General features: G+C 46.6%; 1 protein-coding gene across 5 annotated transcripts in view; it reads right to left on the reverse strand.

The window, feature by feature from the left end:
• LOC309327982 (uncharacterized protein) overlaps positions 1-15,170 on the reverse strand; it is a 47,671-nt gene that overhangs the window by 13,769 nt on the left and 18,732 nt on the right. For all 5 annotated transcript variants that reach the window (XM_081837724.1, XM_081837723.1, XM_081837720.1 and 2 more), the window contains 11 exons: positions 10,772-10,918; positions 10,197-10,265; positions 9,624-9,695; positions 9,055-9,123; positions 8,314-8,382; positions 7,412-7,477; positions 7,147-7,203; positions 5,455-5,619; positions 3,649-3,999; positions 2,907-3,017; positions 1,321-1,362 (listed from right to left, as the gene is read on the reverse strand). In XM_081837724.1, coding sequence (XP_081693850.1) covers positions 1,321-1,362; positions 2,907-3,017; positions 3,649-3,999; positions 5,455-5,619; positions 7,147-7,203; positions 7,412-7,477; positions 8,314-8,382; positions 9,055-9,123; positions 9,624-9,695; positions 10,197-10,265; positions 10,772-10,918 — 1,218 coding nt within the window. The remainder of the gene's footprint in view (positions 1-1,320; positions 1,363-2,906; positions 3,018-3,648; positions 4,000-5,454; positions 5,620-7,146; positions 7,204-7,411; positions 7,478-8,313; positions 8,383-9,054; positions 9,124-9,623; positions 9,696-10,196; positions 10,266-10,771; positions 10,919-15,170) is intronic.

Consider the following 15,170-nt stretch of genomic DNA (forward strand, 5'->3'; position numbering starts at 1 on the left):
GCAGATGTTGGATGGCCACCTTGCATGTCTGCTTTAGCTGAGATTCCTGCATTGCAGGGGGTTGGACTAGATGAACCTCAGGGTCCCTTCCAGCTCAACAATTTCAGGATTAATCCACGATTAACTGATTAGACAGGCCCCCTGTGGGCATGAAACTAAGGGCTTAGCTATACTTCCTTTTGAACTGCACTTTCCAGGCACAGATCTGTGCTTTAGATCTCCACATAGGAGCAGGTTTTTGTTTTGTTTTTTGTCACGGCACTTTCCCATTTTATAGCTGAATTGGAGCAAACCTTGCTGCATTTTAAAACACTAATGCAAAGATACGCAAGAGGCAAGGCAGAAGCAGAGGAAGGTGGAGGGAAAGGGAGAGAGAGTTGGACAGAAATCCAAAGTTTGTAAGTACTAATTTTGTATTTTTAAAAGAGAAATGTACACTTGGAGTCCCTCGCCTCTGACTCACACCCGCTCTGCTTTTGATATAAGGCAAAGCAGAGACTAGAGAGCAGGGAGAAGATAAGATGGCAGGAATATAAATGCTGAAGAGACACACAAAAGGATGCTTTTTTTCCGGGAGGAAGAGACACATATCACAAGAGGATATGAGCAAAAATAAACACAGCTACAAACAAGGATGAATAGAGTTCGCGATCATGGGTTCTCTGGATTTCCCACTTTTCCCATCCTTTCAGCTCATGATGAAAACTTTGAGGTGGGCTCAGTGAGCAAGGGCTCCTACCGCATTCATCTGAAGAAGGGGCATCACCCAAAGAGAAAGGAAGGAGAGGCAGCCCACCACCCATCTCTCCACTCTTCCCCCTTGTAACTGGGGGCAGGGGGTGGTGAAAGTGAGGAAGAAAAATAATTTCCAGGGTATCTAAAGTCAGCTCTAGTCCACAACCTAACTACACGCCATTGTCTTTGCAGTGGTTGCCCACACACAGAGATTTTGGGTGCCCTTCCTGCACCACCTTGTTTCTCCTGCTGGTATGACAGGGATGGGGGGAAAGGGCGGCACTGTGGTCTAAACCACTGAGCCTCTTAGGCTTGTTGATCGGAAGGTCGGCGGTTCGAATCCCCGTGACGGGGGTGAGCTCCTGTTGCTCTGTCCCAGCTCCTGCCAACCTAGCAGTTTGAAAGCATGCCAGTGCAAGTAGGGCTGGGGAACCTGCAGCCCTGCAGAGGCCAGGTTACAACCCCCATCATCCCTCACCATTGACATTGCTGGCTGGGACTGAAGGGAGTTGGAGCCCAAGAACATCTGGAAGGCCACTGCTTCCCCCCATCTCTGCCCTGTTGCTTGATAGGCTTCATACTCACCTTAGGACCTGGAGGCCCAGGAACTCTTGCATGAGTGTTGCACTACAAAGAGAGAAGAGAAGGGCATTGATGCAACCCATAAGGAACACCCCCCCCCCAACAACTGCCCATGCACAAGTGACAGATCCTTCGGACCTGTGTTCTTAGAAGACTTTGGTGTTTATGTGCCAATTAAGAACAATTTTTGCACATGCCTGTTTATATTTATAAAACATATATATGGTTTTCAACATCCGTTCATCTTAAGAAAAAAAAGAGGATTTTCTCCTCTCTTTTTTTGCAACAACTGGGGGAGTGGAGGGCAGAAATGGAAGGGGCAAGGAAGAATAAAAAGCAGTCCTGCATGGAGGGGCAAGGGCCCAAGGATCAACAGGAAGCAATGGAAGCCGCATAACTATCACAATTCCAGGTTCCATTTAGCTTCTAAAATGTAACCAGGATCACCCTATGCTTTGGATGCTTCAAGCTAAGGCTGTGTGGCTTAAGCAAGCTATCATTGTGCTTCTATACAAATAATTTAGAACCATTCACCACTTTGGAACCTAAGTTTTACTGCCTGTGTTTTCTTGCCGATGTATGGAAAAACACATGAATATGATTGTTGAAGAGACTGTAAGTAAACCACTTACATGTGGTCTCTTTCTATGCTAAGGGAAGAGGGAACAGAAGCAGTTTAAGGGTAGCATGACCGGTATGGTCACACTGGGCCCCGCATTGCAGGGGGTACTAAAACAATGCTTTAGAATGGAGTGCAAGAGGCAGGGTGCGTGCAGAATTTTAGTGTTGCACATGGTGCTACTGATATTTGAAAGACCAACGTCTGCCACTGAGGGGAATTTTGGAAGCAACTTAGAAGGGATTATTTTTAAGATCTAATAGCCTATATTTCCACTCTTTACTTTGCTGCATATTTTGCGATTTTAAATCTCTGCTGGGGTTCCTCTAACCAAAGAGTACTTGCCCCAAACCTGGATCTAGGCAAAGAATACTCCTATTTATTTATTTATTTATTTATTTATTTATTTATTTATTTGATGTTCTGGGGGAGGCCCCTGGTGGATCATGGAGACAGAAGTTAATTGGGAGAGGGGAGAGGAGAAGGAGGGCAGATCGCCCAGAGTGTCTATGCTATAATTTGCAGCCAGCTCCTGCTGGGCTAGAGTCTTCAAGCTGAATGCACAGTTCTGTTAATAATAATAATATTTTTTATTATTAAAGGCACTCCCATCCACCTGGACATTCAAACCCTCCGCCTGCCACCTGGATGGAGGGCAGGCAAACCTGAGGACTTTGGGTCAGACCTGGAGGTCAGGAAACCCTAATGCCTTCATATGGCTTTCATGATTACATGGAAGTTGGTTTGTGGGAGGAAAACACGTCAAAATGCAATGTTCCTCAAGACACTACAGGACAGGTGTGGATTGTGGTTAGTGTTGTGTGTATATGTCTTCACAAACCAGCGGTGGGAAAGCACTGGATGCAGAGTAAGCAGGAATGTGTACATGGCCTTAGTGTGCCATAAGTAAGCAATCCCAGATGGGTATCAGAGCGCATGCTAGCTCAGAGCAAAGCGTACTTCCACTGACCTGATTTTCGCCAGGAGGACCCATGGGCCCAGGTACACCTTGAGGCCCCATTTCACCTTTCACACCCGGATTGCCAGGAGGGCCCTGTAGGCCAACCTCACCTTTCTCACCCTGCAAGAATAAACCACGAACATTATCACAAGTCCTAAAACAGAAACCCAAGATTTGTAAGTACAGTGGTACCTCGGTTTCCAAACATCTCAGAAGCCGCATGTTTTGGTTTTCGAATGCTGAAAACCCAGAAGTAATTGCTTTCATTTTAGAACACACCTTGGAAGCTGAACGGCTTCTGCGGTGTGTTTTTCAGTTTTCTCAATGGAAATTGCAGATGGCCCTTTGCGTCTCGGTTGTTGAATGTTTTGGAAGGCGAACGGTCTTCCGGAATAGATGACGTTCGACAACCGAGGTACCACTGCACCAACATCATCATCATCATTGTTATTATTATTATGAGAAATGTAGGCTTGGTGTCCCTTGCCTCTGACTCACACCCACCGACTCTGCTTCTTATTCAAGGCAAGCAGAGACCCACTCAAATTGCTTTGGAAATTCAGGCATTTATCTACCCGCTAGCAAAATACCTGTCGTTGTTACAGGGCGTAGGTAGGAGGAGGGCTGCAAGTTCACGTCCCTGTTCCTGCCCGTCATATTTAGCTTTCCTCTCCCTTCCATCCTGCCTTCCTGCTATTAGGCCGCCCACCTCTGACAGTTCACCCATGACCCCAGTTTCGGCGCTGCTTACCTTTGGCCCGTCCTTCCCTGGAAGCCCTTCTCGTCCTGGAGGCCCTTTCTCCCCGGGGGTGCCTAGTGGTCCTGGTGGCCCCATGTGGCCTGGAAGTCCTGGATGCCCTTCAGGGCCCATGGCTCCGGGAATCCCCTCTGCCCCCACTGGCCCCGGCATGCCTGCAGGCCCTGTGGATCCTGGTGGGCCAGGCTGGCCTGGTGTGCCAGGGAGGCCTGGCGTACCTTGCTGACCTTCGTGCCCTGGAAGGCCAGGGGGCCCTTGGGGTCCTTCCTGACCAGGGTATCCTGGAGGTCCAGGAAGACCTGGGTAGCCCATTGGACCAGGGGGCCCTTCCATGATGCTGACCCCCTAGGAAAAATGACAAAAGAGGTATGAGGTGTATTGTTGATCTTTTAAGAGGCAGAAAAAATATCATTTGGCATCTTTAAAGCTAAAGGGACCCCTGACCATTAGGTCCAGTCGCGGACAACTCTGGGGTTGCAGTGCTCATTTCGCTTTATTGGCCAAGGGAGCCGGCGTACAGCTTCCGGGTCATGTGGCCAGCATGACAAAGCCGCTTCTGGTGAACCAGAGCAGCGCACGGAAACGCCGTTTACTTTCCCGCTGGAGCGGTACCTATTTATCTATTTGCACTTTGATGTGTTTTCGAACTGCTAGGTTGGCAGGAGCAGGGACCGAGCAACGGGAGCTCACCCTGTCGCAGGGATTCGAACCGCCGACCTTTGGGAAGTTGGTAATGCATTTGTCAAGATTTCTGACTTCACAGGAAACCAAAGCTAAGATCTAGTTCTTCCTGAGAGAATATACCTGGGTCTGAGTTGGATCACTTCAGATGGGAGGTGGGAGCAACGCAATAATATTTCCCTCCACAAAAAAACCCCCAAATGCAGAAACTAGCATGTAAGGGAGAAGACTGGCGCAGTGTGCAGGGAATTTCTTTGTATTCAGCCATGCGAGCTCCCACCCACAATCCATAGTCCTGATAAAAGCTTATCGCTTCAGTAAGAACTAGGTTTAAAAGATAAACAAGACATGACAGGGCTGCAATTCCATGTCTACCTTGTGCTGATATAATGCATGTGTGAGTGTCATAGGGCCAAAGCAGAAGAGAAGCTGTTCCCAAAAAATAGCAGCTGCATGAATGGCTTTTAAAAAATAAATAAACGGCAGGCATTGGGAACCTAGAAGGGAGGACTTTAATACTTTCCCCCTGCTGCAGTCCCAATCTGGATTGGACATCTCTCCTATGTCTGGAAGAAAAGCTTCAGTTAACACAAATGGAAACTTTTCTTTCCATGCAAATAACCGGTGCTGCCTCTGCCAATCCAGATTGGGACCGTAGCATGGGCCAAAGGGTTAGAAACCTCCCTGAAAGCCTGAAAACATTTGCTCTTAAAGTTGATGATACTTCAAAGCGCTGGAAAAAGATTTTAATGCACATAGCCTGGAACCCCCCCTGGCCTCTGTGCTCCCAAAGTGTTGCTATCTTCCACTGTGGATCAATCACATTTTGGCACATTCTGGTTGCTCAATTAAAGTTGATTTGGTGCTGTTGCACAACAAACACAATCTCCCCCCATATCAGTCTTTGTTGTGTGATAACCAAAGTGATGGGAAAACACACAGGAAGGTGTGTGTTGATAGCTGCTTGGTGTGACGTCATACCCCCTCCCCAAATAAATCAGAATGAGTGCTGAGAGCTGTGTAACCTCTCCACAAACTTTGTGGAAGCCAATCGGGATGAATGCTCAACAAAACTCACCAGGAAGTGACCTCAGTTCTCTCCCCCTGGCCCAGTCTCACCTTTTCATTTCCACCATTGGCACCACCACATTCTGGCGCTCCTGGAAGGGACTGGCCTGGGGGTCCCGGGGGTCCTGCAGGTCCAGGTTGGCCTGGGTTGCCTGCTAGCCCTCTTTCCCCAGGAAGTCCTCTTTCTCCTGGAGGACCCTGGTCACCTTTGTCTCCCTGCCATAGGAAAGAACATGGGATGAGAGGCGAGCGCTGTGGATTCAGGCAACAGTCAATATCTACAGCAAAGGTCTGTGCTCAATCTCCTGCTGTGCAAAGCGCTTCCCTTCTCTCTTAGAAACCTCTGGAGTCTTGGACTTGCTTAGACAGGCAGACTGGAGCCAATGCCAGCAGGCAACTCATGGTCTGCTTTTGGCACACTTATTTTGAATGGCTTCTGGGAGAAGCTTATGCACACATATTTTGGGGAAACTTAAATGTATGGCTGGAGATGGGGCCATGGCTGTTGCTTTAGGGACAAGTAATAATAATAATAATAATAATAATAATAATAATAATAATAATAATTTATTATTTATACCCTGCTCATCTGGCTGGGTTTCCCCAGCCACTTTGGGCAGCTTCCAACAGAATATTAAAATACAAAAAGCTATTAAACATTAAAAGCTTCCCTGAACAGGGCTGCACTCAGATGTCTTCTAAAAGTCTGGTAGTTTCCCCCCCCTCTTTGACATCTGGTGGGAGGGCGTTCCACAGGGCGGGTGCCACAACAGAGAAGGCCCTCTGCCTAGTTCCCTGTAAATTGGCTTCTCACAGCGAGGGAACTGCCAGAAGGCCCTTGGTGCTGGATCTCAGTGTCTGGGCAGAATGATGGGGGTGGAGACGCTCCTTCAGGTATACTGGACCGAGGTCGTTTAGGGCTTTAAAGTCATCTTAACTGGATTCCACAGGACTCTTGGAGGTATTTAAGCAGACGTTGGATGGCCATCTGTCATGGATGCTTTAGCTGAGATTCCTGCATTGCAGGGGGTTGGACTAGAGGGCCCTCGGGATCCCTTCCAATTCTACAATTCTATGATTCTTCCATACAGAGTGAAATATTTCTCAGCTCACTGTAGGCAAAGAGCATAAGGCGAGACCTGCTGGACCAGGTCAATGGCCCATCTAGTCCAGCATCTTGTTCTCACAGTGGCCAGGCAGGTGCCTAGGTGGAGCCCACACGCAGGACCTAAGTGCAATAGCATCCTTCCCACTTGAGATTTATTTGTCTAGCAGCTAGTGTCCCCATAGTAACACAGCATTCGGCCAACCAGGTGCTGCCCTCCAGATGTTTTGGACTACAACTCCCATCAGTCCCAGCACCAGGATGCCCCTTAGTGAAGGCTGGACTAACAGCTCCAAAACAATAGATCAGTACAGCTCAACAGCATGAACCCTTCTCAGCAAGGAGATACAGAGATGGGGGACAGTTGCAGCTTTTGGATGCCTGGTTATTGTGCCACCCTCAAAAGGCACAGCTTCTTTGGGTGGGTTGGTGGGTGGAGGTAGCAACCATAGTAGTATAGATGTGGCCTTCTTTATGGCTGGGGAAGCCCAATAGGTTTTCATTTGCCTTATGCATGTTCTTTAAGACGGTGTTTGAAACTGCCTTTTGTAGACTAGACACACCCTCAGCTGCAGACTGGCCTGGACTTGCCATTACCATAGCAACCCAACACAGGGGGAGAAAGCTTAGATGCGCACCTTTGCACCACGAGGGCCTGGTGTTGCCGGACAGACACACTGGGAAAGATTATGCATCTAAGAAAAACAGAAAAAGTAGTTAGCGATAGATCACCTCTCACCAATGGAACACAGAGAGGAAGGTCATAACCCATAGAGCAGGCATAGGCAAACTCCGGCCCTCCAGATGTTTGGGACTACAATTCCCATCATCCCTAGCTAACAGGACCAGTGGTCAGGGATGATGGGAATTGTAGTCCCAAGCATCAACTTTCCCCTTTTTTACCCCAATAATGGAGGCAGCGGCTATCTTGGGAGGGAAAATGGATGAGGTTTCCTCTTTCGTAATCACCTGTCAAAAAGCCCAAATAAATAAATAAATTACACATTTAAAACTTTTTTCACCAGGTCAGGAATCTAGGGTTGCCATACATCCAGAATTCCTGGACATGTCCTCTTCTGCGGGTTCTACATGCCCATCTGGGGAGAATTTTACATTTTAAAGCAAATGTCCTGGATTTTTTTTGTTTAAATGTGCTTGGGTGGCTCTGCTTCTGGTTCTGGCAACCCAGGCTCTGGTTTAGGCTTGGCAGTGGTGGAGATGCTATTAGGTGATTGCCCTAAAAAAGCTTAACCATTTTTTGTGTCCAGATTTTTACTTGAAATATGGCAACCCTAATATAGACATACCTCAAGCCCTCCAGGGCCATATCAGAGACTTTAAAGCAGACCCCCCTTCTCTCTCTGTGTGTGTGACAACTCACCCCCAACTTTGTAAATCTACCCTATTATTTCATCCCATCAGAGTTCCTTCCTTCTGGGTCATTTCCACCTGATTATTCCAGACTTTAAAAAAACTTCCTTCTTTCCCTCTTTCCATGTAACTGTAGAACTGGAAGGACAATATTTTATCTGACAATATTTTATCTTACTGGGTGACCTTGGGCCAAGTTACATTGTCAGCCTGACCTACTTCACAGGATTGTTGTGAGGATGAAAAAAATGAGTAGGAGAACCACATATGCCATCTTGAACTTTACGGAAGAGAAGTGGGATATAAATGTCACAATATTGATTTAAAAGAAATAGTGCTGCCATTCCAGGCCTCTCTGTCAGGCTGCCATAATTCTGTCTAGGCTCCTTCTTCCACAGTGACATTGACTTCTTGATCGTGAACTGCCTACATACCTCTTTTGCCACAGAGTCCCCCCTGATCACGGTCTGGTGAACAGAAGGAGTCAAGAGTTGCGGTTCCTCCTGAGATACAAGATGACAACAGTTAGGAAATCGAATAACCTCCCTGCCATTTTACATTGCTAAGGTGCATTGTTACTTTCCATGTAACTGCAGATCTGGAAGGGACAGTATCTGACAAAAATAAGGCTCCATCTGCAGTATACGTTTCAAGCAGTGTTACAGCACTTTGAACAGACATGGCTTCCCCTCAGAGAATTCTGGGAACTGTAGTTTGCTAAGGGTATTGAGAGTTGTTAGGACACTTGTTCCCTTCACGGAGCTAGAAATCCCATAGTTCCCTAGGAAGAGGGGCTGATTGTTAAACCACTTTGGGATTGGTAGCTCTCTGAGGGGAATAGGGATCTCCTACAGTCCCTGGAATTCTTTGGGGAGGCCATGACTCCTTCGGAAGTTTGCCCAGAAGGGAATGCAGCCCTCAGGCTGAAAGCTGCCACCCCTGCCATCTTGAGTGTATTGCTTTGCAAAGTGAAGGTTAGGCAGAGTTTGTGTTAAAATGTGAACCAAATCTACCAGTAAACCTTACCTGCAAAACATACACATATACTTTCCAGGAAGTTGCTATAGCAAACATGACAGTTCTGCTTATCCTGGTTACTGTCCCTCGAGTTGTTTCCCCCATTCCCCCTTCTTCCATAGTGGCATTGGCTTCTTGATAGCGAACTCCCTGCATACCTCTTTTGCCACAGAGTCTCCCCTGCCCACGGTTTGGTGAACATCAGGAGTCGAGACATGTGGGTCCTCCTGAGACACAAGACAATGACAAAAATCAGATAACCTCCCTGCCTGTTTACATTGTTAAGGTGCACATTTGTAATGAAAATGTAGTAAGACCTATCAAGATAACCATTCATATCAATCTGGGATTTGATGAGGGAAGTGTCAGTCAGAGGTCATGGAGCTTGGTCAGAGAGTCAAGGCCTGGGCATTTCACTCTCTAGTAATTAACCACTCGTAGAATCCTGAAAAATACGCCATATTGTTTTTGAGCAAAGCTGTGTCTGTCAATGTCTCAGTGTCAATGACTGTGTCATGTGGGTGGGCGGGCCTTCCAAATAACCAGTACAATGTCCTTCAGTGTATCTTCCTAAATCCCCAGGGAGGTCCTGAAATATTTCAAAAAGTCCTGGGCAATATACCTACAGAGGAGTGGCTGAGATTAACTGTATTGGTGATGATGCCTCACAAAAATATGGCATGGATTACCAAACCCCACGGACTACCAAAACCCTGTATTGACTCACTTCAGCCTTCTGAGGATGCTCCTTTGTAACAGTCGCCGGAGGCCACCAAGATTTTTCAGTCACAGGCTGTGCCTGAAAGGTGTGCAAAGGAGCCGTTAGGAGACATTCTGGGAAATTTAAAGAAAAGTGCTTTCTAACTGGGCAAAATGAACAAACTGAGAATTCTCTAAATAGTGCATTCAAGACCATAGTGATGGTTGCTATTCAAGACCAGCCACTTTGATTCTATCCATACTGCAGGTTAAAACTGGCTTCACTCTGTCTCCACAAGGAACCTTGAGAATTGTAGGTCTCTGAAGAAAAGCAAGGATTCTCTAACAGAATTTTCAGTGCCTCATAAAAGAAAAAAAGGTGGGAATTAAAATGGTGGTTCCACATGGCACTTTAGTGCTATATATTCACCATAGCAACCCCCCACACCAGAAGGCAATAAACTAATGTATGTTTACTCAGAAATAAGTTCCATTGAATAAAGGACTTGCTTCTTCTGGTTACTATCCCTTTAACTAACCCCACCCCCTATTCCTTTATTTCAACGTGGCAGTTTTTTCCAGAACAGAATCCCAAATGTACCTCTTTTGTCTCAGAATCTTCCCAGGTTGTGGTTTGGTGAACTGAAGACACTGAGGGTTTTGCATCTTCCTGAGATAACAAGATGGTGACAGTTAGGAAATCATATTTTGTAAGACACCAACTACGATGCCAAGTCTTCTCCTCCCTGCCACTGAGCAGGCCTCCCACCCTCCAAAGCAAAGTGCTGCTATCTTCTAATGGTGTAGGAAGACCCATGAGCTACACAACACACACATCTCTCTGTTTTTCAAAATGGTAGCTGATTCTTTAATTTGTTGCTTTCTATACTCCCTTTGCTTAGTCATTTGCAAAGGTTTTTCCATGGAATGCCATTTGTTTCGACTGAACTTTAAAGAACAGGTTTCCATGGAAAAACATCTGGAGCAAAAGAGAGAGAGAGAAAAAGAAGGCACTTGAACACTGAGTTTTTCTAAAGCATGCCTGGGAAGAGCAGAGATGTGGATAAGCCCTAAAACTAGGTAGGTAGCAGCTGTCGCGTGAGCCAGCCTTCAGGGGCAGATGAAGATATTTAGATTACAACAACCCACTTGCTACAGAAAATAACCGAAGCGTACCAGCTCAGTTGACACCTCCTTCCCCGGTGCTGTTACTAGGCTGTGTAAAAATTCATCATCTTCATCCTCAGTGCTGCCTTCAAGGATGTTTTGAAAGGGAAAATCCATGCCAGGAAACATTTCCTCCTTGTCAGCTGCAGAGGTAGCCTGGGAGGGGGAAAAATGGAATTTGTGGGCACACCACAGCCTGACATAATGTTTGTGGGATAACCAGTCTTATATAACCAACATGCTTCAGTCTAATTCAATGTTTCCCAAACTTGTTTCCAGTTGTTTTTGGACTACAACCCCCATCATCTCTAACTAGCAGGATCAGTGGTCAGAGATGATGGGAATTGTAGTCCAAAAACAGAAGGAGACCCAAGTTTGGGAAACCCTGGTCTAATTAATGCATGAAGGGGTTAAGACCATATATATGAATTTTGAATCCCTATAGTCCTCTTCAGGTTTCCCCCCTCACACAATTATCATGTGAGGGTGAATAAGGGCCATGTTCCCTAGCACCCCCAATTGTTTGGTTTTTTAATTTTTATTTTTTATTAGCAAACAAAAGTATAAGCATAACAGAAAAGGAAGAACCAGAAATTTAAACAATAAAGCCTCACGGTCTGGAAGGACAAAAGTACAAAGACACGGCACAGCTACAACTGGATAACAAAGCATGCACTCATACAAAGATTCGCTGTACAGATAATAAAGATTTATAAAAATGAAAGCATTCTTCACCTGCAAGATAAATTATAGCTGAGAATAAAAGTTTGTTGTTGAACTCTAACCACTCCTGCAGTGGAAGATCTGGAGAGCCTATGGGGTAGAAAAAAGGCTCCCCATGGCAGAGGTTCAGTCCTCTCGGCATGTGAGGGGCTGTGGGAGCAGCGATGGCAATGAGAGGCAGTGAGGGGCGGCAGTGAGAGTGCTCCCCCCACTTTCCTATTCATACAGCATTAATAATATGGGCTCGGGAGAGGAGAGAGACACCAGAACTAGGCTTAGGTAAAGGTAAAGGGACCCCTGACCATTAGGTCCAGTCGTGACTGACTCTGGGGTTGCGGTGCTCATCTCGCTTTATTGGCCGAGGGAGCCGGCGTACAGCTTCTGGGTCATGTGGCCAGCATGACTAAGCCGCTTCTGGCAAACCAGAGCAGCGCACGGAAACGCCGTTTACCTTCCCGCTGGAGCGGTACCTATTTATCTACTTGCACTTTGACGTGCTTTCGAACTGCTAGGTTGGCAGGAGCAGGGACCGAGCAACGGGAGCTCACCCCGTCACGGGGATTCAAACCACCGACCTTCTGATCGGCAAGTCCTAAGCTCTGTGGTTTAACCCACAGCGCCACCCACATCCCTAGAACTGGGCTTATGCCTAACTAATATTAACCGCAAAGCAAGCAAAAAATTCCAAATCATAATCAATTTATCTGTATGACAGCTTTTCACATACACACAAAATTATGCTGAAAGTGACAATCAGGGCAAGGCATCACCAAACCAACAGATTGCAAGATTAATTTAATAATAGCAGCAATAATAGAACAGTAATTCTATAGCAAATGTAGCAGCATACAAAAATCCCAGTTCTAAAAATGTAGAACATCACAGATGACACTAAAGGCTCAGTATCTTGTCAAACAAGCCTCACCAACTTAGGGAATGACCGATGATGCTCTTGCAGATGATCTTAGTGACTGGAATCAGGAACATCTGGTTAGATTATTCTGTGTTTTTTAAATTTTTTGCCTTGTTCCTGGTGCTGTTTTGTATCACTTTCATAAAAATTCCAATTTATTTTTTTACAAAAGAAACCACACACACAAACCCCAAACCTCTATTGGGATATAACACAAGGGTTAAGTCAATCCCTGAGGTACCCTGGGCTTAAGTTGTTCAGGGCTTTGTAAATTAACACAAGAAGCTCGAACTTCTCTCAGTAGCAAGTGGGCAGCCAGGGCAGCTGTTTTAACAATGGTGTCACATGTTCTCAGGTGGAAGCTCCCGGTCTGGCCATTGTATTCTACACCAACTATTGGGGGGCACCAGAAACTACGCATTTGACAGGATTTTTAAAAAGGCAATGCTCAGAACCACCACCATCCAAAACGGGCAAAGCACCACCCTTCCCCCAAACAAATAATCTAGAGCTAAAAAACCCCAGCAGGAAACATCTGTCGTCGTCCCTGCCCAAACAGGCAACGCCATCCCAACCAAGCAGCCCAAATAAAGTCAAAAACCTACACTTAAAAAAGTAATGTTTAGAAATTAGGAAGAGGAAGGGCACTTTCCAATGGAAGACACCATCAAACAGAGGAGCATCTCCTGACAGCCTTTCGAAACAGAGGACTCTCCTCTGTAAAAGCAGGACACACAACGCTTGCTTGGGCTGGTCCCTTTCTAGCCATTTCCCTTTGGCCAATTAAGCCCTGTACATGTACTGAATCCAAGGATTTGTTGTGTCTGACAGGACCTTGGTTGCTGATAAAGTGGAGAGGAAGGGACCAAGAGAGAAAAGCACAAGCGATTGTGTGTCTCAGGGTGGGGGAGCTGGCCTTGGGACTTTGGTCTGCATCTCCTACATTGGGAGCATGCTCAGATGAGCAGCCAACTGGCCTGAATTGCCATAAGCCTTTCATGCTGAGATGCCAAGGGGGGGGGGGGAGGCTGAAAGGCTGTGGGGCAGCAAGTGCACCTAACCTGCAGGGTGTGGGAGTACAAAGGAGGACGGTGTACTTTACAGGGTGTGTGCATGGAAACACAGCCGCACGTATGTTCCTGTGCTGCTGCTCACAACCCCTAGAACTCAAGAATTGCCTTGTTGGATTAGACCAAAGGTCTGTCTCGTCTTGCATTCTCTTTGCAGGCAGATGCCTCTCTCGAAGCACTTTGGCTATGAGTACAACATGGTGGTTAAAGGATAACTGATCAGTCTGTTTATGTGCTACGTTACAGGTGCACAACGGGACGCGGGTGGTGCTGTGGGTTAAACCACAGAGACTAGGACTTGCTGATCAGAAGGTCGGCGGTTTGAATCCCCGGGACGGGGTGAGCTCCCATTGCTCGGTCCCTGCTCCTGCCAACCTAGCAGTTCGAAAGCACGTCAAAGTGCAAGTAGATAAATAGGTACCACTCCGGCAGGAAGGTAAACGGTGTTTACGTGCGCTGTTCTGGTTCGCCAGAAGCGGCTCTGTCATGCTGGCCACATGACCCGGAAACTGTATGCCGGCTCCCTTGGCCAATAAAGTGAGATGAGTGCCGCAACCCCAGAGTCGGCCACGACTGGACCTAATGGTCAGGGGTCCCTTTCCCTTTACCTTACAGGTGTGCATGTAAACATTCCCCATTTCCTCAGACTACCGGGTGGCAGGGCGGAGAGACCATAGCTCAGAGGTAAAACACATGCTTTATATGAGAAGACCTCAGGTTCAATCACAGAATCATAGGACTTTAGAGTTGGAAGGGACCTGAGCATCATCTAGTCCAACGGCAGTAAGAATATGCAGCTGTCCCATACAGGGATAAAATCTGCCACCTTGGTGTTATCAGCACTACTCTCTAACCAACTGAGCTATCCAGTGCTGATTCAATTGCTGGTGATCTCCAGGTAAAGATGGTGAAAGACTTATTTCTGAAGCCCTGGACGGTTACTGCCAGTGTAGATCAAAGATGGGGAACCCTGGCCTTCCAGATGTTGATGAATGACAATGCCCACCAGCCTCAGCAAACAGGAATAGTGGAAGTTGTAGTCAGCAACATCACACCAGATATAGACCAAGGATGGGGACCCTGTGGTCCTCCAGATGTTGTTAAACTACAGGTCCTCTCCCTGGGGGAGATAATACTCAGTCAGATGAATCAGTGTCTTGCACAGTAAACAGCAGAATCTCCACTGCAGTGGGTTATCACTTTCCAATTCCTTATTTCCATGCCAGTTCCGTCAGTGAACTTAATAGAGGAACTATTTGATTGCTGTGTGTCCTTCATGCTTTCTTCATTGCTCACGGCTAAGCCCCCCCCCCCCCACTTTTATAACTGAATGGAATGAGGAGGTGGTTGCTCCGACAGATTAATTATTACATACAGGATTGCAATCTTGTATATACGCCCCTTCTCAGGTAGTAATGAGACGACATGTGCTGAAAGCTGCAGCTTCACTCAAAGGCATGCAGCTTTCAGGTCACCAATCACTGAATAGTGTTCATGAATATACTTCTAAAATCTTTTCTGCTCAGGGAGTGAAGGACTTGCAAAAGATGAATCTTCTCTCTCTCTTTCCAACCCCCACCCCCCATATATTCTCCCATTCTTGCAGGTGAAGTGTGAACATGAAGCATATCCATAATTATGGAACATTTAATATTGCACTAGACCAGTGGTGTCCAAACTTTTTGCAAAGAAGGCCAGATCT

Source organism: Podarcis erhardii (assembly GCF_964252035.2).
Source record: "Podarcis erhardii genome assembly, chromosome: 13".
Classification (NCBI taxonomy): Eukaryota; Metazoa; Chordata; class Lepidosauria; order Squamata; family Lacertidae; genus Podarcis; species Podarcis erhardii.